Source organism: Ruditapes philippinarum, unplaced genomic scaffold (genome assembly GCF_026571515.1).
Source record: "Ruditapes philippinarum isolate M1 unplaced genomic scaffold, ASM2657151v2 ctg8310_1_1_1_1, whole genome shotgun sequence".
Classification (NCBI taxonomy): Eukaryota; Metazoa; Mollusca; class Bivalvia; order Venerida; family Veneridae; genus Ruditapes; species Ruditapes philippinarum.
This window is the reverse complement of record NW_026852140.1, coordinates 8,132-31,169: the sequence shown is the minus strand read 5'-3', so window position 1 is coordinate 31,169 and position 23,038 is coordinate 8,132. Positions and strand designations below refer to the sequence as shown.

Here is a 23,038-nt window from a genome sequence, read left to right as displayed (position 1 = left end):
CCAGTTATATTGGAGCAATCAACAGTCACTTGTAATAAATATTAAGTTTCAATTGTATTCAAAAATCAGAGACAATTCAGGTTCAATTTAAAGAAGTAAAGCTTGTATGTTCTTTACAATTCTTATAAATCGTTTAAAAGCCTGAAATTTTGAAAATGGTTCTAAATCATCGTGTAAAAATGCCAATGTTGTGTTGACATTTTCAAATGCTTGTATGTCTTTTGTTTATATCTCATAAGCTTTTGAATTATTTACTAGATATATCCGACTGACATGCCTTGACATCGGCGGTAACACTAAATGATCGTGTTAGAGATTAAGGAGAGACAATTTTTTCAAGTTAAGGGAAATAACTCAAAATAAAATGTAACTTAATTCATCACAAGAGTGGCATGCCTTCCGGTAAATTATACGTGAAGACTTTTTCAAGAAACATACGTATAACTTTTAGATTTCGCCTCTTTTAAATTGAAAGTGGTTGGATGAAAAGTTATTTCTTCGAATTAATGGAAAACTATCCTAATTGTGTATAATCGTTGTGTATAACTAATTATCATCAATTATCACCGATATGCATGAATTAAAAGATATCAAATGCAACAAAAATTTATTTTTCAAGCATACGAGTATTATTGATATAACACAACATCAATAAAGTAAATCTAGTGTAGATTACATCTCTACATGGACGTTTAATGTACAACCTCTGCATAGAAACACCCTTAAGATTGTAAATATTTTGGTTGTTATTGAGACGAGGTGTTCTACAGAGGTTAAATCACTTTTAAAGTATTACTTTAAGAACAAAAAATAAAACTGTTGTTGTACTGAGGTAGTTGCTGTATAAAAGGCCCCGTTCTGCAGAGGTTACACTTGTACATCGGAAATATATCGAATAAATGTAGACAATTCTTAGTAAAAAAAAAGATGAAAAATGAGTCAAATACTATTCTTATCGATCTAAAAGTTCAGTCTGAATGCAAATATTTGGAACATGTTCTGTTAAACATATTTAATAAACAAAAGTGTTTAGGACACTGAAACAAATATAACATACATAGTCGTATTATGTTACTTTACAGACAAAAAAGAGGAATACATAATGATATAAGCTTCTATTATTCTATCGAAAGTTTTAGATGAAGTTCCTCTTTCTATGATGTTTCTTTTCCTTTTTTCCTTTTCTTTATTATTTAGAAAAAATGTAAGGCATGTATCGTTTTCCTAGTCAATGTATGATAATCACTAGTCTCTAAAACATGAATGGGAAACTGTTACAATACACACACATTATGAAGCTGCCACTATTTTCACTGTAAATTCAGAATAATTTCATCACAAGTTGTACCAGACAGACAATACTGGCTGCCAACAACCATCCGTGCTTTAATACTGAAACAAGACATAGAAATGCACTTTTACAAAACAGAAATATTAAGTTACAAGATAAATTAAGTAAGTTTAAGTGCAACGTTTAAAGATATTATACATATACATGTGTATATATACTTATTCATTGTGGAAATAAACACTGAAATAAATTATCTTTATAAAAAGTTACATTCTTTTTCAGCAGCAACTGTGTTTTATATCAATCATTAAATTTTATACAGCAGTTATGTCTTGAAAAAGGAACATATTGTTATCAATAAATTGTGACATGTGTTAAAAACAATACACTACATTATGACATGTGTTCAAAATGATACACTGATATATGACATGTGCTCAAAACAATACACTGAAAAATTATATGTGTTTAAAACAATCACTAAATTATGACATGTGTTTTAAGCAATATACTGAATTATGACATGTGGTCTAAGCAATACACTGAATTATGACATGTGGTCTAAGCAATACACTGAATTATGACATGTGTTTTTAGCAATACACTGAATTATGGAATGGGTTTAAAACAATACATTGCATTATTACATTGTTTAAGACAATATACTGAATTATAACATGGGTTAAAAACCATGCAAATAATTATGACATGTGTTTCAATCAATACACTGAATTATGACATGTGTTCAAAACAATATACTGCATTATAACATGCGTTAAAAAACAATACATTAAACAATGCCATGTGTTTAAAACAATACCTGGAGCTGCTGAACAGAGCTGCATCATAGTCGGGTCGCAACCAGCCCAGAGTTCGGTTTCGTCACTTCTGTCATCGCAGTCAGGAACGCAGTCACACTTAAATGCTTCGTCTATGCACGTGATTGAGCCTGACGCGCACGTTAACCAACCCACAGGACAAACCTTAAATATTTCATTTCATATTCGTCATGTAACATCGTATTCACCAAAATTTGTGTATACCTATGCTATTTTATTTACAATTAGATAATAAGATAAAAAAAACTTTTTATCTGAATACTTTTCATTGACTTTTTTGACGTTCTGCTCTACTTTTAAATGAAAGAAAACTATTAGGTATACATAAATTGATGAATTCATGGATTGTGGGACTCAGAATGGAAACAATTGAAATATGGTATTTTGCGTAAAATAATAGAACACATAGTCCTTGTTTTTAGGACTGTTTTCTTATTAATTCTTTGCCAAAATTACAAGTGACATCATGTATAAAACATCTATTTCTGTCAATGGGTATGCCTTATATATACATTGTATGTAAACGTGCCGTAGCAAATTTGGCGATGACTTAAAAATTGAATCAGAAAGCCACTTAAACATTGACATAGAATTTCGTTTCGTTTCGTTCATTTTGCTTTAAATGTAATGTGTATGTTGTTGAAAATGAAGTGCAGTTTTGATTTACTGTCCACTGTACAACGACCTCAGACACAAATGATTAAACTTTACTGAAATTTTATTGTTAACTGCAATGAACGCTTTAATTTCAGGAACGGCGAGATCCATTATCATAAAATATTAAGCAAAAATATCATTCATTTGAAGAAACCTTAGAAAACCACACATAAACTGAAGAAAATTATACCTATGTGTTGTATTGTTTACATGTAAATATGACATATTGCTCCATTTGTTGAAATGAACGTTTCTTGGTGAAAACATGTCATTAAGTTTAAATAACATACAAATGAACATAAACCTATTTAACATATGTACATTTCATATTCAATTTAACATTGCTTATATACCAATATATTACTTACTTGTGAATAAACTCATATGTGTATAAGTATTTACACCACTCTTTGATCAATTGAAATCCTGTTTGCATCTTGGCTAGAGATTTTATATAACGAATTAACAAGTTGTCATAATCATATGATAATGTTCTTACATAACAAAAAAATAATCAATCACTTACATTTATGTAATTAGCTCCCATATTGGATGACCCTGACCCAGTTCCGTTTGACGACCCGGACGCCGGACATGCAGTCACTGTGCACTGTTCAACTACCATAGCGTCCCCAGTGCAAACTCTTCCTCCATTACTTGGGGCAGGGTTGTCACACTTTCTCGTTCTGACCGAATGCCCTGTTCCGCATGTAGCACTGCACGGGGCAGCAACTGACCATGCGCCCCAGTTTCCATCGACTGGTACTGTTTTCAGGATAAATATAAAATGTTATATTAAATCACTTCGCTCCACATAAATCGAACCGAGCAATGTTCATTTAATAAAAGAAACAGATCTATATTTAGAAAACATTTTATCACTTGCTTGTCTATGTTCGAGTTATGCATTTAAGTTACATGGAGACGTGCCTTCTAAACAATACATGTATATGCTTACATATATGGCAAACTAATTAAATTTTTAATCGTTAATGTTAAGATTATTTACCTGGACATGAACCGGCTCCTGAACAAACATTTTCATCAAAAGAGTCCCCGACACACGGTTGGCCACCATAATCTGGTGGCGGGTCATCGCAGGCTCGATACCGGCGCTGTCTTCCTGTGCCACACGTCACTGAACATCCCTGCCATGCCTCCCACTGTCCCCACTGTCCGTCCATAGGAGAGCCGATCACTGTACATAAATGTTATCGTATTCGTAAACTCGGAAAATTTATGCTGCGACAACAACAAAAATATCCTTTTTTAAAAGTATATAAGAGATGCCCTTTTCTTTTACTTTTTCCGTGATATTACTGATAATTAAGATATGCATAATACTATTTGAAATTAAAAAGAGTGTTCAATTATAAGTGGTGAAACTCTCTACAATATGTATAATGACGATCGTTTTATTTTCTTTAGGGTAGTTACACAAAAAAAAGAATACAAAATAAAACATTTCCTTATAAAATGTTAGCGATGCGCATGCGCCACAATATTTATCGGATTCCAAAGTCAATCCATTTGGAACGCCTCGCCCAGTATTAGTATTCATCCCGGAAATAATACGGATGAAAAGTAGTTCTACCACGTGGTTTCTGATGTAAGCCATGACGTAATGTCTTATACTTGCATTGACAATATAATGAGTAACAAATGTATTTATATGACGTTGCAAAATATAATTATGCCATTCTATAATATTTTACCATTTGTCTGACAATAAGAATAAATTTTAGAATACAACTGACAACACTCGAAATATGGCATGAATTTACTTATAAATGTAAGTCATCTTATATACAATATAAGACAGTGTAGCGTATGTTTAAAACGAAATACCGTACTTTAGTAATAAGTCCTAACCAAAAGATAATCGGACAGCGATTACATTCATTCTTTACATGTACTTTTTGTACAAACCCACCGATTACAGATAGTCTGGGATAGAAACTTATCTCGTGCATATAACCTTTAAGATATTTCGTAAATATTTGGCAAACATGATATTTGGCAAACATTTATTTAAAAGAAAAACATAATAATTATGTAATGTTTACTTACAGTAGTCACAGTTTTTGGCGGTATACTGCGGGAAACACGTGCATCTGTATGCATTATGTAAATTTGTGCACGTGCCATTAATGCACGGGCTACTGAGGCATTCGTCAATATCTGCAAACAAATTTTAAACTCTCTAATTCTGTAAAAAACGTTATCGATATAGACAAACGTTTAACTAGGTTTATAAAATCATTTTTTTTCTTTATATTTAGTGAATAATATTTATATGATTGAACTTATATCTGCTTTAAAGACTGGATAACAACATTTTATTTTCACCAAATCAAATAGCTTACCCTGATCACAGTCATACCCTTGCCAACCAGGGGTACAATCGCACGTGTACTCATTCAACAAATTGTTGCACGCGGCACCATTATGACACGGGTTGCTCGCACATTCGTCAATATCTGAAGAAATTAGCTCAACTTATTATTCCAATGAAAATTATCATAATTCTTGTATTAATTAAATGCCATTTGTTATTAAATATTAGATATATTGTTTCTTCTAATCGACTAGAAATCGTAACAGTTATAATATTTTTTTTATTTGTTTTTGAATTTTCATGTTTGTAACATTATAAACACATTTATGCTTTCCTAGCCAGATTCCGTTTCAATTAAAGAACAAGCGTTCGTGTGACATTGATCAATACCAGACCGTAACAAAAAGACGCTTTCTAAAATTTGTTGAGATGACTGACTGAAGTAAAAGAGGACGAATTTATAAGGATTTTTTTCTAACTAAATTGTTAAGTGTTTTACCTCTGTCACAATTAACACCTTGCCATCCAGGCACACATTCGCACTCGTAGTTGTTCTGGTTATTTAGACATGTAGCTCCATTCTGGCATGGATTGCTCGCGCATTCGTCGATGTCTAAAATAAAATCGGACAAAATAACGGTATTTACAATCATTATTTACATGATATATATTTCAAATTTCGAATGATTTTTTTTTGAAGAATCCCAAATAGTTTATCCGAAAATAATTATAATTATTAATATATTATCGGGACATTAATGATAAGTGATAGAAATCGCTTTCAAATACCTAACATTTGCTTTGATTAGTGCTGTACTTTTGTTTTTTGTTTTCCGAGATTAAGATAAAGCCGTTTTATACTTTTATTCAGATCCACAAATCAAATAATTTACCGATGTCGCAATCAGTTCCTTGCCAACCTCCTGTACATGTGCACGTGTAACTGTTCTGTAAGTTGTTACACGTGGCTCCATTTTTGCACGGGTCGCTCAAACATTCATTTATATCTGAAGTAAGTGAAACAAGTTACGTTAATATATCGTACGTAGAGGTGAAAGTATTACGTTATACTGTACGTCAGTTTTTACGACTTACACGAAAAAGAAACATTCAGTATTTAGATAGTTTTTATATGTAAGAGAAAGAAACACAACAAACCGTCACTCATTTATTTTCATAAATCAGTATTATAAATAACATTATAATCAAATGCTTGTTCATATGTTTCAGTATCATGTATTATTTCTGCTTGGCCATTTATCAAACTAATCTACCAAAATAGAAAGCCATAAACTGCTGCAGAAGTTGTACTGTGCGCATATGATACTTAAATTGTAAGTATCATAGTAATTTTATATTCTTTAATTTAGCGTTTATTATTTGCAATTTTACAAAATTATAAATACGTCAAACCTTCATCACAGTTGTCTCCTTGCCAACCACCCGTGCACGTGCACGAGTACTCATTTTGTCCATTGTGACAAGTGGCACCATTCTTGCACGGGTTACTCGCGCATTCATTTACATCTGAAAAGCAACATGAAACATGTTAAACATTGGCATGGTAACACTTCGTGAATGGCCATATCATGTAGAAGTTTTATGACAGTGTTGTTTACCTGAAAGAAAAAAAACTGTAATACGTTTCAATTCTAATAAGTGTATAAAGCATTTGTTCCGTTTACCAGGGTGCACATATTTTTACACCAATCACTCTTAATTGTTGTTACCTTACAACCACAAAATTGGATTAAATTCAAGTCAGGTTTAAAGTGAAGAAAAACGTATAAATCTCAAAACATATTACCTGTGTTGCAGTCAGTGCCTGTCCATCCTCCAGTACATGTACACGTGAATCGATTCTGACCATTTGTACACGCAGCACCGTTTTTGCACGGGTCGCTCGCACATTCATCGATATCTAGATTCAATGGAACAAACATGGTTTCAGACATTTTTAAACATAAATCTTGCTTTCGCTGAGTATTTATGAAGTTATATGTTAAGTAACAATTGTCAAATTTACACATAGTTATTAATACATATTGTTTTGTGTTGATAAGTCTTATAAATACCGAGCTAAATGTTAATAGAAATGATAACATAACTGTGACGTCGACAGTGACATCACGATGTGACAGCGACATCGATGCTAGGATAAGCACAACATTCTCCGAAAAAAAATAGACCTTTAAACGGATTATCTTAGTCAAATACTATTACAATTGAGTACAAGTACTTGATTTCAGTATCAGTTCAAATCAGTTCAATATTTTTATGTAATGTTTTCATTTACATGAACCTCTTGATGAAATACAATCCAATGGTCCGCTTGCGATGACTAAAATGTTGCAAGCCCTGTTTTTCCAGGCGCCCGAATGATGTTAAGGACAGTCATGTACATTGGAAAGTCACGAAATCATAACGAGTGTTGCCATTGGACAATTTATTTGAATGACGGACGCATGGTAATGCTCAATGACATAATTATGCAAATATGAATATGTACTTATCTTCAGAAAGAAAGAGAGCAAAAATTGTTCATAAATAGATTATAGACAAACCTTGATCACAGTGTGTTCCAGTCCAACCTCCTGCACACTCGCACGTGTATTGGTTTTGCTGATTGTGACACGTGGCTCCGTTTTGGCATGGGTTACTCGCGCATTCATCGATGTCTGGTGAAGCAATTGATATTTCATTTTAGTTTAATAATATTTTATTGCATACAATACATGTATTTTACATTATTTCTTTTTTTAAAAAAATAGTGAATTGACGGGTGCACGTCCAGTATTGTACGTTTATGTACCCAATATTTACAATGTTAAAAGATATCCAGAATATACTAGTATTGTCCGTGTAGTCTGTGAAATATCATGCCATGAAGTTAAAGAAAGGAAAACTCACAGTCTTGTGGGGACTTCTTTAAATCATTTTTATAGAATAGAAAAAAACAATGTTTTATTTTCTTAAATCAAGGGCCATCGCCGACATAAAGTTAAAAATATTTTACCTTGGTCACAATTAGTTCCCTGCCAGCCGGCCGCGCACGTGCACGTGTACATATTTCTTCCGTTAGTGCACGTGGCACCGTTCTTGCATGGGTTGCTCGCACATTCATTAACATCTGTTTAAAAAATGATAACAATGTTTGAATATTGACAATACTAATAACAATAGAAGTTAATCAGAATAGCTGATTCAACGGAATAATGTATTGTATTGTATATTTATGTACATGTATACTAATTCATGTGTAAATGGTTTTTTTTTCCATTTATGTCATATAATTGTTTAATGAAGGTTTTATTTCAAATGTATACACTATTTGACAGGACATTTGACATTGTCATAAATATTTCTAAACTATCTAAACATTTTCCGCACCATTAACAATTTCTTGGCAACACCACTTTTAAATAGAAGTAGATTGGTGAATGCATTATTTGTAAATAAACATTTTGCAAATGAAACTGTTTAGTATCACAAATTAATTTCATATTATTCCCTTGCATACATGTACATCAACAGTAATACATCATGTATGAATTAACATTTTCTACATTTATATATAATATATACAGGATTGTGCCAAAAGCTTTTGCAACATTATTGGTGTCCTTCCTCTAAGGTTACACGGATGAAAAATAAGTCCTTGAATTTATATGCACAGATAGATTAGAATATTCTAGCATAAAAATTCAAACACATAAAATTTCGGCATTCTCTATACCTAGCGCTAACAAAAATATGGTAAATAACAAAAATATCTACATGGATAAACTACTATGACTCGCCGTCATTTTGTATTTTTGTTGATGTTGTTGTCATTTAGAATCTGCCAGTGAAACTTTTAACATGAATTTTTCCCATTTACTTTGAAAAGAGAATTAGAATAAGAAATAGTTGTGTTGTTACTGTTACCTTGGTCGCAATTTGTTCCTTGCCATCCGCCAGTACACGTGCATGTGTATCGATTTTGAAGATTGTTGCACGTGGCACCATTCTGGCACGGGTTACTTGCACATTCGTTGACATCTTTAAAAGAGAAACGTTTAACTCGTACAAAACGTACAAAATACATGTACCAAGATCTTCATTATTCCTTTATTTTAAGTCTGATTTGCATTAATTGCGAAAGAAAATCAAAAGAAATACAACACTATAAATATGATAAGTGTGTTTGTGGCGCCGATATATGTCGCAAAGACGTTTAACGTCGCACTTGCCGTTAAATGTCGCAACCGCCGCTTAAATATTGCGACATACATGTATAACGGTAGTGCTGTGAAAATTATCGGTAAGGGACATTAAGCGGCGGTTGCGACATTTAGCGGCAATAGTGAGACATTTACCAACAAGTGCGACATAAGGCGTCATTGCGACATGTAACGGTGCCACAGTGTTAAAAGAAAATAAACAAAAATCAATGAATACTTACATACATTTAACTAAAATTGTTTCCCCTCATATTTCATATGTATTGACACATCGAATGCTCGGTTAACAAGACTGCGATTCATTTCTGGTCATATATATGTAAGACATATCAATTGTCGAATTTAGAAGATGATAATTACAAACACAAAGACTGAGAATGAATATTTCCCCAAACGTTATTTAAAGTTCACCTGTTGTACATGTTGTTCCAGTCCAACCGGAAGCGCATGTGCACGTGAACTGATTCCGCCCGTTCGTGCATTGCGCGCCATTTTTGCATGGATTACTTGCACATTCATTGACATCTGTAAATGAAAAATAAAGGTAAAAACCTTATTTCATTGGTGTGTTGGGAACTTATAAACATTGTCTACATTACGATTAACATACAAATATGGCACAGCTTTAAAAGTTATGTTGATATTTATTTCACGGAATATGTGAACAAAGTTTTATTTCTGCTTCACTTTTACTCTTTACTACAATAAAAGCATATTTTATTGAAAGAGACAGGTAAAATAACATTGAGAACAACAGCAAACACATTGAGTTAATTATAAGAAAACATGTTTATATATTTTATTATTGTTTAACTCACCAGTGTCACAATTTGTTCCCGACCATCCTGCAGTACATGTGCAGGTGTATCTATTTGCTCCATTCACGCATGCAGCACCATTCTTGCATGGGTTACTTGCACATTCATTAACATCTAAATTGTTAAATAAGTAAACTTGAGAAATACTTTTTCTGAGAAATAAATCGTATTGTTAACTCATACAGTTCAAAGGGGCAAAGTTTCACGTTTATTACAGCTTGAAATTTTAGAAAGTCTTGTTCCATATTCACCTTGTATATCAAGTTAGCAGGAAGGGGAAAATTACGAGTGTATTGTGTAATAACAATGCAAAAATTATGCAAATCATGAAACAATATATTGTTTCGTCAGGTATTTTTACATTTTATTACCTGACTTTTGAACAGTATACTAAGTTAAAACAAAAACATATACGAGGTAAAAGAAATCGAAACATTAATATCTTAACCATTATAATAGAAAGGGGACTCTTAAAGGCACATAATGCCTCAGAATCCTTATTTCTAAAATTTGTTGGAATTGGCAAACATTTGTTTAATAATGTTTTAGTAATGGATTTAAATAACAGCTAAAGTTTACAGTAATGTGTCTTAATGGGAATAAAACGTAAACATGGTAGTATTTTGAATTGCATACAAAATACTAATTCACTGTTTTAGCAATTGTAATCAAAGCAAGAGATCACATATAGTTGATCTTAATGGCAAATAAGTATTTTTTGGGGAAAATGTAACATAAAATGTCACCAAAAATAAAAATCAGTTTTTGAGATATAAAAGTGATGCTTTTCTGAAACATAATGGGCCTTTAAAGTAGATACTGCTTTATATTCTACTCAAAACGCATTGCAGAGATAGTATGAAACAAACAGATATAAAAGAAACTTTATTATATAGAAGCAAAGACAATATACCTGTTGTACACGTAGTACCAGTCCAACCGGAAGCACAGTTGCACGTGAAACTATTCTGACCGTTCACACACTGCGCACCATTTTTGCATGGGTTGCTTGCGCATTCATTGATATCTGCAAAAAGAAAGTAAAATGAAAGTTTTTTTTTTTTTCTTTTTTTTTTTTTCTTTTTTTCTTCTTTTTTTTTTTAAATGTAATAATATATAATTGTATTGATATACACACAACATACAATGTCATAATTTTATAAGTACAATCATCAAAATGTTCCTAACGATATTATCGGGTAACCTACTCTAACGTTAGATAAAAGCTTCTAGTTGTATTATATATTACATTTCAGTGATGATTAATTTTCAGTATTAATTCGGGAACGTAATAAGGTTTTTAATTAAAAACAAGTGTTTGAAGGTATTGGCATATAGTTTTGTGCCTCTCGTATTATTGCTGAACGATTAAAATAATTGACTGTATATACCTTCAGTATGAGACACATGTTTGAACTTTTGACTTATACTATATATTTGAAAGATTAACACCAAAATGTTATTGAATTTAACAGCTGTATAATCCTATTATGATATTTTGTATGACCTTTGCGCTACAAGTATCTAACCTTTGCGCTACTTGATCATAGTTTACATAACTTTCACTTACTTATTTATAAGATTAGCCAGGTTTTGACGTTCAGGTCAAAGTTTTAAGGTTATTGACTGACAAGAAATAGTTTAAAAGTATCCCTCGTCGTGAACGATGTCTGTTCGATTTACACGTAGGATAATATAGGATAATATAAAGTAACAGCCTGAAGTTGTTCCATTTATTTATTATTTAATTGTTTTCAGCTATACTCTCTTTAAGTTAGAATAAAAAATAGCTCTCAAATGACTTTTAATACATGTATAAATTAAGTTTCGCTAATTGAGCTACTTTACAATTTTCCGTAGAGCATCTGTCAGTCCTACGCATGCGCGAAATAATTAGTATTATTTAACATAAGAAACATATTATCTTATCGCAGGAACGTGTACAAGCGCCTTGGAATAAATGCAAAAAGTAAATACCTTTGACCTAATAATGATATTTAATGACTTGCATTTATCCTTCACAATTCAACAGACAGATTACAGTTTTAAGTTGTTTGTGCCAAATAAAACAGTTATAAAATAACATAAATACCTTGAACTTACTAATTCATAAGTGTAATAAGGTCACACTGAATGTTACATAAGTAACGATTAACCTATATTGACATAATCCAAATTAAACACCTTAGTATAATGATGTTTTTAGACGCTTACTACAGGCAAGCATTTATAGGCACATTATGCTTTAAACATCATATTATTCATTATTCTTTAAAAATTACAGACTGATGTTTGACAATATCATAATAATGGATTTTTTATAGCTGAACAAAGTAGCACCATATTGGCAGTAAAGCGTCGTGAAGGTAGCAAAATGTAAAATTTAAACAAATTAGTATTTTGACTTCCATACAAAAGACTAATTCATTATACTTACAGTAATTGCAAAAAACAAAAGATATTTCATGTGTATGGCAAATGAGTATTTTTTGGAACCTGTACCAATGAAGATACATGAAAACGAAAGCATTAATGCGGCATTACGGGTGACATAAAGCCCGATGACAGTGAAAGAGAAACAAATAAACGAAAAATGTGCATATTTATTACGTTTAGATTGATATGTTTATTAATAAACCAAATAGAAAGAAAAGTTTGGAGGTGATATGAAACAACCTCGAATAGGCCATACTGGTTCACAGATTAAGAAATATGCTTACGAATCTTGTCGTATACCCACGTGCTAGTAGACAGGCAGACGAACTGTTCCCTATCAGTTACATGATATCAAAAACTTCTCATATATAATTACCTCCACAGGTCGGCTGACTCCCACTCCAAACACCACCACTGCATGTCCGTGAGGCACTTCCGCTTGTAATTGTGTACCCGGCATTGCAGCTGTACGTGACGGTATCTCCAGGATTTGTTCCGGTAAGAGAACGTGAACCGGAAGTAATTGTCGCCGGTGTTCCACATGACAATACTGAAATGGGGTAAATGCAAGAGAAATATTCAACACAAATCTTACAAGTTTGCTTCTTTAAAAAGAAGCATGCGAGAGGTATTTTTGCTGCTGTGGTAGATTTGTTTAATTCGAAAATATTTGGGGATATTATATGGCATAAAAGACACAATGATTGGTTATAAATTACAATTATTAAACAAAATAGAATTTATTATATATATTGCAATGAAAGTTTGTTTTACACTTCATCTTTTTTAATGTTTTAAAAAATTATATGCCGGAGAAATGGACTTTTTTCTTGGCGCATTAGGGATACTTTTTCTACAAAAAAAATGTAAAATTACTTAATGTAAATTAAATGATATATATCATTTACATTGGTATTTTAATTCAGTTTCCTTTGTAGAAAAAGTATATATACATATTAAAAGTAGTATCAAAATAAAAGTTTCTTGTAAAGTTCAATAAGCAAATTTTCGGTCACTGTTTTGTTAAATATAAGGAAACATTTCCTCTACATTTTCCAAAACGGGTATAAAGTATGTTAATCAAACATTTTTAAGTCCAGGGTTTATATAAAAATGTTAATATCATTTGATTGGAATAAACAGTATACACTGTTATATACTGTTATACTGTTATATACTGTTTATTTCCCTTTGCGTTATTCAGACATACCGGTTCAATACACGGTTCACTCGGTCATATAATAGTGTTTGTTTGTTTCATTTTACGCCTTTTCCCAACAGTATTTCAGTCATATAGGCGGGTAGTTTCCTAACCATCGTTCCTGGAGAGTTACACCAGTACTACACAACCTTCCTCCGCGCTAAACTACCAAAGCATCTCCTGGGGATCGAACCCACGCCAGAGAGGTAACTGGATTAGAAGTCATCGACTCTAACCCCTCGACTACGGAGGCGGAATATATAGTACATGTTGATATTGTAGCTGTAATGTTCACTGTTACTATTTATCGGAACATGAAATAGTAAAACGTTATTCAGAAAACAATATGGTAATCGATTTATAAAGTTTAAAAGATTAAACGGAATGAAACGTCCACGTAGTGCTCAGTAACGTAAATGATATTTTCCGATTTTTCTATGTACCGATTTTTTCACTTCGATGTTAATTTTTCGTTTAAGTTAAGCCGTATTTTGAAACGGGGCATGCGCAAAACAATTTTTGTAGACTGCTCCTAATGATTTTACGCTTAAAATGAGATTCATTCACTACAATCAGATACGCCAAAACGGATGCCGCCAGCAATCAGTCTGAACACTATGGAGAGGTCTGATGACATCTCCAATAAAGTTAGTAAACAACATAAAGATCATAAGTGCACAAAAAGTTAATTTGGTTCCGTTCTAAAGTTGAAATTTTTAATGTAACGTAAGTTATTTTCAATACGTCCAAGATCATAATTTAAATACAAAATTTGATGCCATACATCGGACATATGATATGCACTTACATAGAGTGACCAAACATAAAGGCGTAACTCAACATTTTAGAAGATAACTCAGTTTTGTAATACCAACTAGACATACATGGACATACATAGGCAAAAAACGATATCGTTCTCTTTGAGCAATCTATACACCATAATAACCATCAAACTTCGCAAGTCTCTTTATAAATAACTTACTGAATTTCAGACCAATAGAGGCGCCGGCCACACCGGTAAAGCTGGTCGAGGTTTGATAGCCACCACAACCACCGAAATGAATCTCAAATTGGCTAGCGAAAAATTCGTCAGGAATGTAGTCTGCCGTGCTAGTAGCGGTCGCATAATCGTACCACACGTGCAATAAATCTGTTTTCCCGTGCGAATAACTTCCATAGGCTTTTCTCTGACTATTATACAACAGTGTAAAGTAACTGTTAGGGTTGCCGTCACAGTTCTGAAATGTAAAATCTCTCCCCTGGACTCTCCATCCTTGCGTGTCATGGTAATGACTGACTCCGGCCTTGGGTACGAAACCGACGTACAGATACGGGGTCATGTGACCATTCTGCATTTCAGTATACCCTGAATATGAATTGTACAAAACGCCAAGATTCTTGCTCGAGTAGCGGGTGATTTGTGCCGCTGTGGCGTCGTACTGCAGTCCGTTCGTGCGTTTGTGTCTTATAAGAACCTCGGTCTTCTGGGTAAACAGCTGGGCTAGGTTTGGGTCCACATTTATAGTGTTTGAGATAAAAGCGTAGCCATAACCGCTTTTAAATAGGCAGTAAACTCTAAATGGCTGTCCTTGAGCGTTAGCAAGTGTATAAGTGCCGCTAGATGGGGGTGAACTCGCACTCGAGTATACTTCAGCACATGTTTCTGAAACAATGGTATATTTAACGGTAAACATAACATGTCAATAAAGTAAATAGCGTTTCTTTATTACCATGTCTTACTTAAAGCTAGTTTTAACAATTGACCTGCTAATTTTGTTAACATTAAATTTGTACAGCTTCAAGTTAAGATCTTACATCGGACCATACGGGGAAAACGATGCACGATTTGACAAATAAAGTGAAAAATAAAATATAAAAATACATGCAACGAAAACTATATTGAAAACAACGATTGTACTATGAGCATCACTAACCCCCCCCCTCCTCCCCCTCCTCCCCCACTCAGCCACCTCAGCCCCCTTCATCCCTCTCCGTACTTCATATACAAAAAACAAAACAAAAAAAACAACATATTGGTATACATACTTGGACATGCAGGTTTCGTGCACGTGCCAGTTTCAGTAGCACTTCCAGAGCAGGTTGTTCCTCCATGAGCTGGCGTTGGATTGTTACATGACCTTGACCTTGTAACTGACCCAGTTCCACACGTGACAGGACAGCTAGAATAGCTACCCCAGTTAGACCAGCCACCATTTACTAAAAGCAATCATATTTAAACATTTAAATATTCTATTTGGAATCATTAAAAGATGCTTGTACATAACATAAACTCTAATGGAACGAGTCATTTATAATCATGTTTAAATTATACAACATGTCTCTACCCATACTTAAATGAAATACGACACTGTTATGATAGATAATATGCTTGTCAAAACGGAATTAGAAGAGTTGTTACTGTATGTAATTTTACTACCCCCCCCCCCCCCCCTCCCCTTTCACCTCCCCAATGTACAGTATCATTAATTAATGATAAAGACTCTCTTTAGGTTATATTGCCGTGTATATTATTTCTTATAAATATTTTTGACAGGTTATATGACCCTATATAAACGGTTGTTTAGAAATATAACCCGAGCAAGCATCTTTTGTAGGGCAAAAAGTGTGATTTCTTCATAAATTGAAAGCAGCCGAGCGTATAAAACTATATAAACGTCACGATTATCCAATTAAAAGCGATGTTTCAAACGCGCAGTATTAGAAAACCGTCTCTTTGCTAGATAACTACAAGTAAAATGGTTTCCTGCGGTGACCATTTTAATGATATACAGATATTTCATTTAACTATTTTCAACATTATTTGGGGTGGATAAATAAACGTTTTTATCAGGAATATAGTTGACAGTTGAATAAACGCTCAATATAGAAGAAGGTCTTTGGTCGAACATAAAAAAATTATTTCTTTTTAAGAAAATGATTAAATAGGCCTACCATTTTATGAATAATTCCAACAAAAAATAAATAAAGTAAACACACAAGTTTACGCAGAAAATATCTCTATTTTTATGGCAGATGCCCCTATGAATATTTTAATTTTGTAAATTTTCAGTGTAAACAATTTATTGTTTGTCAAATTTGAGATAGATATCAAAGAAACATTGATAATTTTCAAACACATCATTCAAGTTTTTCCACCTTAAACGGTAAAATAATTATAGAAAATTAGAAATATCACGTAATTTTTTGTTCTTAATAAGTTGTAATTCGGACTTATTCCCTACAGGTAAATCCGTAACGTACCGTCAAAACGGTATTTAGCTAGGTTTTCGAAAAGGTCAATTAACCAATGATGTACGGTTTACAGATCACATGCTCCTCCATGTACCGAAAACAGGTCACGTGCTCCTCCATGCCTCAAAAGTTAAACGCGTACCAATACCCTGCGGTCTCCAGACCGCAGGGAATAACGGTGCTTCCCGGGCCATTAAAATTTCAACCGATTATTCTACGCCATATAAACCGTAAAATGAATCTCTATTTGTATTTGCGTTAAACAATTTTGTTAAAATGTGACGTCGTACCAGCCCTCTCAAAAAGAAAGTATCCATCGCTGCCGAATCCGAAGCTGAAACGTACACCATTCATAGTGGGGATCGAACTGCACCAGTTCATAATTCTGCTTGAACCTATTGAGCTGCCCTTTCCAACCTGAAAGTGTTTGTTCACTTTTGAAACAAATAAAAGATACTGTTTCAAGTAATAATGTTTGTTTATACTTTATCCTAAAGTCATACAATATTAGTAACAGTGCATGAAAGACTAACTATAAAATGCTTTGTTGAATTTGTATGACGTTTTTTTGTTTTTTATTATTATTATTATTATTATTATTATTATTATTATTATTATTATTATTGTCATCATCATCATTATCATTATCATTATCATAATCATTATATGCTATATTATTATTATTATTATAATAATTATTATTATTATTATTATTATTATTTATTTACGTATTTATTTATTCATTTAATTTTGGATTAACGCAACGATACTGTTTCATTGAGTTGTGTTTGAAATTTGTCTGTCTACGTAAATAAAGTTCAGTTATCATTAAAGTTTGTAGTTTTTTATAATCCTTACCCAGGCATGTTAATAAAACCGGAAACGTGGTTATGAGCTCTAAGAGCTCGAACCCATGATCGCTTGGTACAGATGTATTATTATCAATATAAAGACATTTTTACCTGTACACATCCGCCGCCCCACGAGATCCAGAACCAACGATAAGAGCTTGAGCTTAGGACTGAACCCTGAAAAAGATAAAGACAAAAAATGTTGAACACTCTGAAACAGCTACGTTTTACATTTGAGCCTTGTCACGACAAAACCAACATAATGGGTTTGCGATCAGCATGGATCCAGACCAGCCTGCGCATCCGTGCAGTCTGATCAGGATCCATGTTGTTCGCTAACCAACCCTATTACAAGTAGAGAAACTGATAGCGAACAGCATGGATCCTGATCAGACTGCGATGATGCGCAGGCTGGTCTGGATACATGCTGGTCGCAAACGCACTATGTCTGTTTTGTCGTGACACGGCTCATTTATTTCTCTTGATATCAAGAACTACTAGTCCTTCGTTTAAAGACTTGTCATTTTATCCTTTTTAACAGTTCAAGGGATATTCGTGCAAATTAATGACAAAAATATTAAAATGATCTTATATACTCAAATCATACTACAGTGACATTTTTTAAAGCCCCAGCATGAATTTTTGTATAAATTATTTATAATTTGGGTTTGAAGCGTAAATATATTTATTTATTTGGAACGAAATTTATACGCCAACAGAATCACCAAGTAGATTTAAAACAAGTCACATAACTTTAACAAACCCTGGAAGTTACAATAACAGATATTGTGGATATTGTATGATTGAAACAAGTCTAAGTCATTCATTTGACATGTTCTTTAACGTTTACAGAGTTAACTGTGACAACTATTGTGAAATCCTTACGCTCTAATCTGACCCATGCGGGTCAAGTTAGGAAACCACCATTTTATTCTTTATAAGGATAAATTTTTGTTCCTGTGACTGCCTAGCGCATTCATTTTGAGGACAATTACAAAGAAATGAATAAAAGATTTAAAACGAAGAAATGAAAATTTTGCCCGTGTCTCCCTTTAAACATACGTTTATCAGAAAACGCGAAGCGAATTTTAACCAGTGTTAAAATAGCTTCAAGTCTAACTATTTGGAATACAATAACTACCAGATAAATCTTAGTTTTGTTTAAAGATATTTCTTTGTACTTGATTCTAGCAATATTCAAGGCCTAGGTCGCTTGTAGTCACATATAAGGAAACGTGGTAGAATAGCTCGAACCTACTATCCCCGAACACCTTAAACTCTTTGACATAATTATATCTTAGAGAAAAGGGATATAAAACTTACCTAATACTCCACCCTGTTGGTTCCCTGATTGGTATTTCAGATTAAAGATTTGAACCCATAATATTATATACCAGTAGCATTTCTATTTAGTTAATATAACATAATTCGGTTCGTATGCATTTTAAAATGTACCTCCTAAATCAACGGTAGTAAAAAGAAATACAAAACTCACCGAATAGCTAACTCTGTTAGTTCCTTGCTGACTATTTCTGATCACAGATTGGCTGTTGCCCCACCCACCAATAACAATTTCAATAACATTGGTTCTGTAATTGTTACGGTCGTTCTGTAGCAGAATATGAGCATCGTTTCTACCTGTAAAATAAAAGTTCAGTTACTTTACTAAAAAAAAAAAAACAGCATGTTTCTTCTTTTCTCAGCGTTCGGTCAACCTAACCCGCTTTTCTAGATGACCAGTGTCTGTGCAAGTAACAGACTACTAAGACATGTGGCAATTTGACTTACAATCGCAACTTTTCGGCCCTTTCCGTCAGTCTCCGAATTATAGAATAAGAAAATTGTGAGATTGTTAGACTCAATGTCCGATATCAATTATCACGGAGAAGTTAAACCTTGCCCGACGATGACACCAACGACCCCTGGACCTTAAATAAGTAAAGATATTTTAGAGGCGAATTTATCTATAAAAGAAGATCTTGAATACAACCAATTATTATATTGATAGCAGTTAGTCTCAGACATAACAACAAATGAGCCGCGTCACGACAAAACCAACATAATGGGTTTGCGACCAGCATGGATCCAGACCAGCCTGCGCATCCGCGCAGTCTGATCAGGATCCATGCTGGTCGCTTACAGACTCTATAACAAGTTAAGAAACTGATAGAGAACAGCATGGATCCTGATCAGACTGCGCGGATGCGCAGGCTGGTCTGGATCCACGCTAGTCGCAAACCCATTATGTTGGTTTTGTCGTGACGCGGCTCAAGATCTATATTTGTATAGCAGATAATAAATTGTTCTAAAATAAAATATTTCATAAACTTTTCATCATATTTTAACATTCGTAACTCACTCTATATAAAAGAACTTATCAAGCTATAGTTTATAAGAATATATATATGCACATCTAATGTTTTTAACAATATTTTAAATACTTATTGGAAATGTACCCATTCTAGACCAATCCACTTTCACAATAAAACGCATTATTGTACAAAATATCCTACCTTTGACCTGAAAGGTCAAGGACGTCCTTGTGTTGACTCGAATTCCGTCGGCATAGGGATCATGGCGAGTGTAGTCGTAAGCATTTGGGCAGTAGTACGTCACACCTACGTAAAAAAATAATTTATAAACTTGTGAGCTTACTGCATGGGGAGTTATCTTAAAAAGGAATGACTGTTTATTATTACCGTTATCATAAACTCATAAAATAAACAAGTTTTGACCAAAATTTTGATCCAATCAAAACGAAGTATTCTTAAACCTGTAATCATACACAAATAATCGCATGGTTAAGAATATGGATGCCACAATTATGCATAAATAAATACACGAACGGAGCTGTTCATAAAATGACTGTTTAAAATAATACATGTATATAAAACTAACAAAAGCTTTTAAACCTTACAAGATAAAAAAATATTTAAAAAAAACAAACATATTATAAATTAAAATTATCATATCTTGTTCAAGTACATACGTATACACTGTGTAAATATTTGAAAACCACTTTTAACAGTTTATTACTGTAAGGGCCTACATATATTTGATTTTCTTTTATTCGCATATATTGAAATATTATATGTATATATTAATTATTATTTTATAGTAATCATTTATTTTCATTCTGTGATACGTTGATTAACCTAAATATTTGCTTCAATAAAATTCATAAACAATAATGAAAGAAGTCAGTATACCCGTGCAGGGTGTCAGTGATAATCCGAGTACCAGCAGAACAATCCAGCACCTCCCACAATTCATTGCGACGGACTCAAACCGACAAACCTTGAATGAAAGTATTAGAAATCGTTTAATTTTGCTATACCAATTATTTGTCTATTTATGAATTCAAATTATGTCCCGTCACATACAATCTTCATAAAAGACCCATTAACTTCAATAGGACAATCATTTTTTTTATATTTCAAAACCTTTTATTTTCGGTCTTCTGTTACAGATTCCATAAAGCTACTCCATGACCATATATGAGCCGCGTCACGACAAAACCAACATAATGGGTTTGCGACCAGCATAGATCCAGATCAGCCTGCGCATCTGCGCAGTCTGATCAGGATCCATGCTGTTCGCTTACAAAGCCTATTACAAGTAGCGAAACTGATAGCGAACAGCATTGATCCTGATCAGACTGCGCGGATGCGCAGGCTGGTCTGGATCCATGCTGGTCGCAAACGCACTATGTTGATTTTGTCGTGATGCGGCTCATTTGTTTGTTTCTTTTTGCGTTCTAACATTTAGTATACTTCTAGTGATTAAACCATTTTGTTTGGAAGTCAAAATATCACCTTTTTAATGTTCGCTACCTTTATCACAAGTTATTTCAAAATCAACGCTAATTTTAATATTAAAACGTTATTAATCACATGTTTGTCCACTCTACGCATTTCTGAGGCATAATGCGTCTTTAGATAAAACAAACATGTTGTATTTCCAAATTTACATACTTTCTTCTATATTTTCTGTTGTGAAACAAAACAAGCATCATAACGCTGTAAAAGGTATACAAAACAAAGGTATACAATAATACTGAAAAGTAAAAAAAAAATATATATGAAAATAATAAAAGATTGTGTAATTGGACATACATGTAAATTGTATTGTTATTTTTTTTCTAAATATATAAAGTTTAAGTATTCAAATTGCATGGATATATGTATTTGCTCTGTAATACAAAGTAAGAGATATTAACGAAGAATATATTAAAGTTTCTATAATAAGAAAGACAAAGATATAATAAAGATATACTACCAGCGGAAATGTAACTCCGTGCGCCTTGTGTGTGTGACTGACTATTGGTATATAATTAAATTGTCCTTACCTTGAAACTCTTTTAAGGCCAATCTGTCATATATAATAGGCTTAACTTACTTTCAACTGGATTACAAGTTATTATAATACTAAGAGGAATCTGAACATATTTTAGTGCCAAAAAATCTACATTTTACCGTACTGATATGTCGCACTCTTATGATCGTCATACTTTGGACTGATTATTTAAGTTAGCTAACCTTATTAGTGATATTTGGTCACTAGTGCCAAAATAATTAAATGCATAGCACACTGAAACACTTAAATCACTGTGTGTTTATTATTTTAACTACTGAAATATAAAGTTATCAACATATTTCTACAAAACAGTCGCGCAGAAAAATATATGTTCAATTACTACAAAATGCATTTTTGTTGATTATTTTTAACATTTCATTTCATAAACGATTAATAATATGAAGAAACTTTATATTAATGATTCTAACTGAACAAAATATATAATCGGTAATAGTTTTGTAATTGTATTTAAAATATAATTATTTATTTGGAATTGTTTGTGTAAAAATGACGAGTTCAAGATATAGAATTATAGTAAATAATGTTTGTCGGTAAAGATATTGTTTGGTAACCTACTATACTGTTACATATTCATGAGTGAAAACCTACCTCCATCACTGTCAAATCAACCTCTGACGATGCTATAGGTAAGAAGTCAAAGGCTTGTTTTTATTTGATTGTACATATAAAAATAAAGACACACATAATCCCTATAGAACGCCCAAAGCGGCAGAAATGAAAATGACGCAGACTTGATTTGATTGAGTTTGTTCATG

At 32.9% G+C, this 23,038-nt stretch overlaps 1 protein-coding gene across 1 annotated transcript; it reads right to left on the bottom strand.

Moving 5' to 3' along the window:
- Positions 1 to 578: 578 nt before the first annotated feature.
- Positions 579 to 22,225, bottom strand: LOC132750376 (fibropellin-1-like). The gene is made up of 25 exons (XM_060740347.1): positions 22,185 to 22,225; positions 21,116 to 21,203; positions 20,420 to 20,524; positions 19,402 to 19,544; positions 18,018 to 18,083; positions 17,346 to 17,472; positions 15,850 to 16,020; positions 14,786 to 15,466; positions 12,979 to 13,152; positions 11,080 to 11,193; positions 10,167 to 10,280; positions 9,760 to 9,873; positions 9,053 to 9,166; positions 8,142 to 8,255; positions 7,690 to 7,803; positions 6,933 to 7,046; positions 6,539 to 6,652; positions 6,019 to 6,132; positions 5,625 to 5,738; positions 5,154 to 5,267; positions 4,858 to 4,968; positions 3,797 to 3,985; positions 3,314 to 3,552; positions 2,112 to 2,274; positions 579 to 1,392 (listed from the first exon to the last, which is right to left on the bottom strand). Exons 2-25 carry the CDS (start codon positions 21,177 to 21,179, stop codon positions 1,322 to 1,324), a joined length of 3,558 nt encoding a protein of 1,185 aa, XP_060596330.1. The 5' UTR covers positions 21,180 to 21,203; positions 22,185 to 22,225; the 3' UTR covers positions 579 to 1,321.
- Positions 22,226 to 23,038: the final 813 nt, after the last annotated feature.

Bases quoted from the DNA above. Each gene is read 5' to 3' on its own strand.
- LOC132750376 (XM_060740347.1), bottom strand. From the start codon at position 21,179: ATGAATTGTGGGAGGTGCTGGATTGTTCTGCTGGTACTCGGATTATCA. The intron at 8,256-9,052 runs GTAACAGTAACA...TTTTTTAAACAG, and splicing joins AGGAACAAATTGCGACCAAG to ATGTTAATGAATGTGCGAGC. The intron at 3,553-3,796 runs GTAAATAATCTT...TCCTGAAAACAG, and splicing joins AGGAGCCGGTTCATGTCCAG to TACCAGTCGATGGAAACTGG.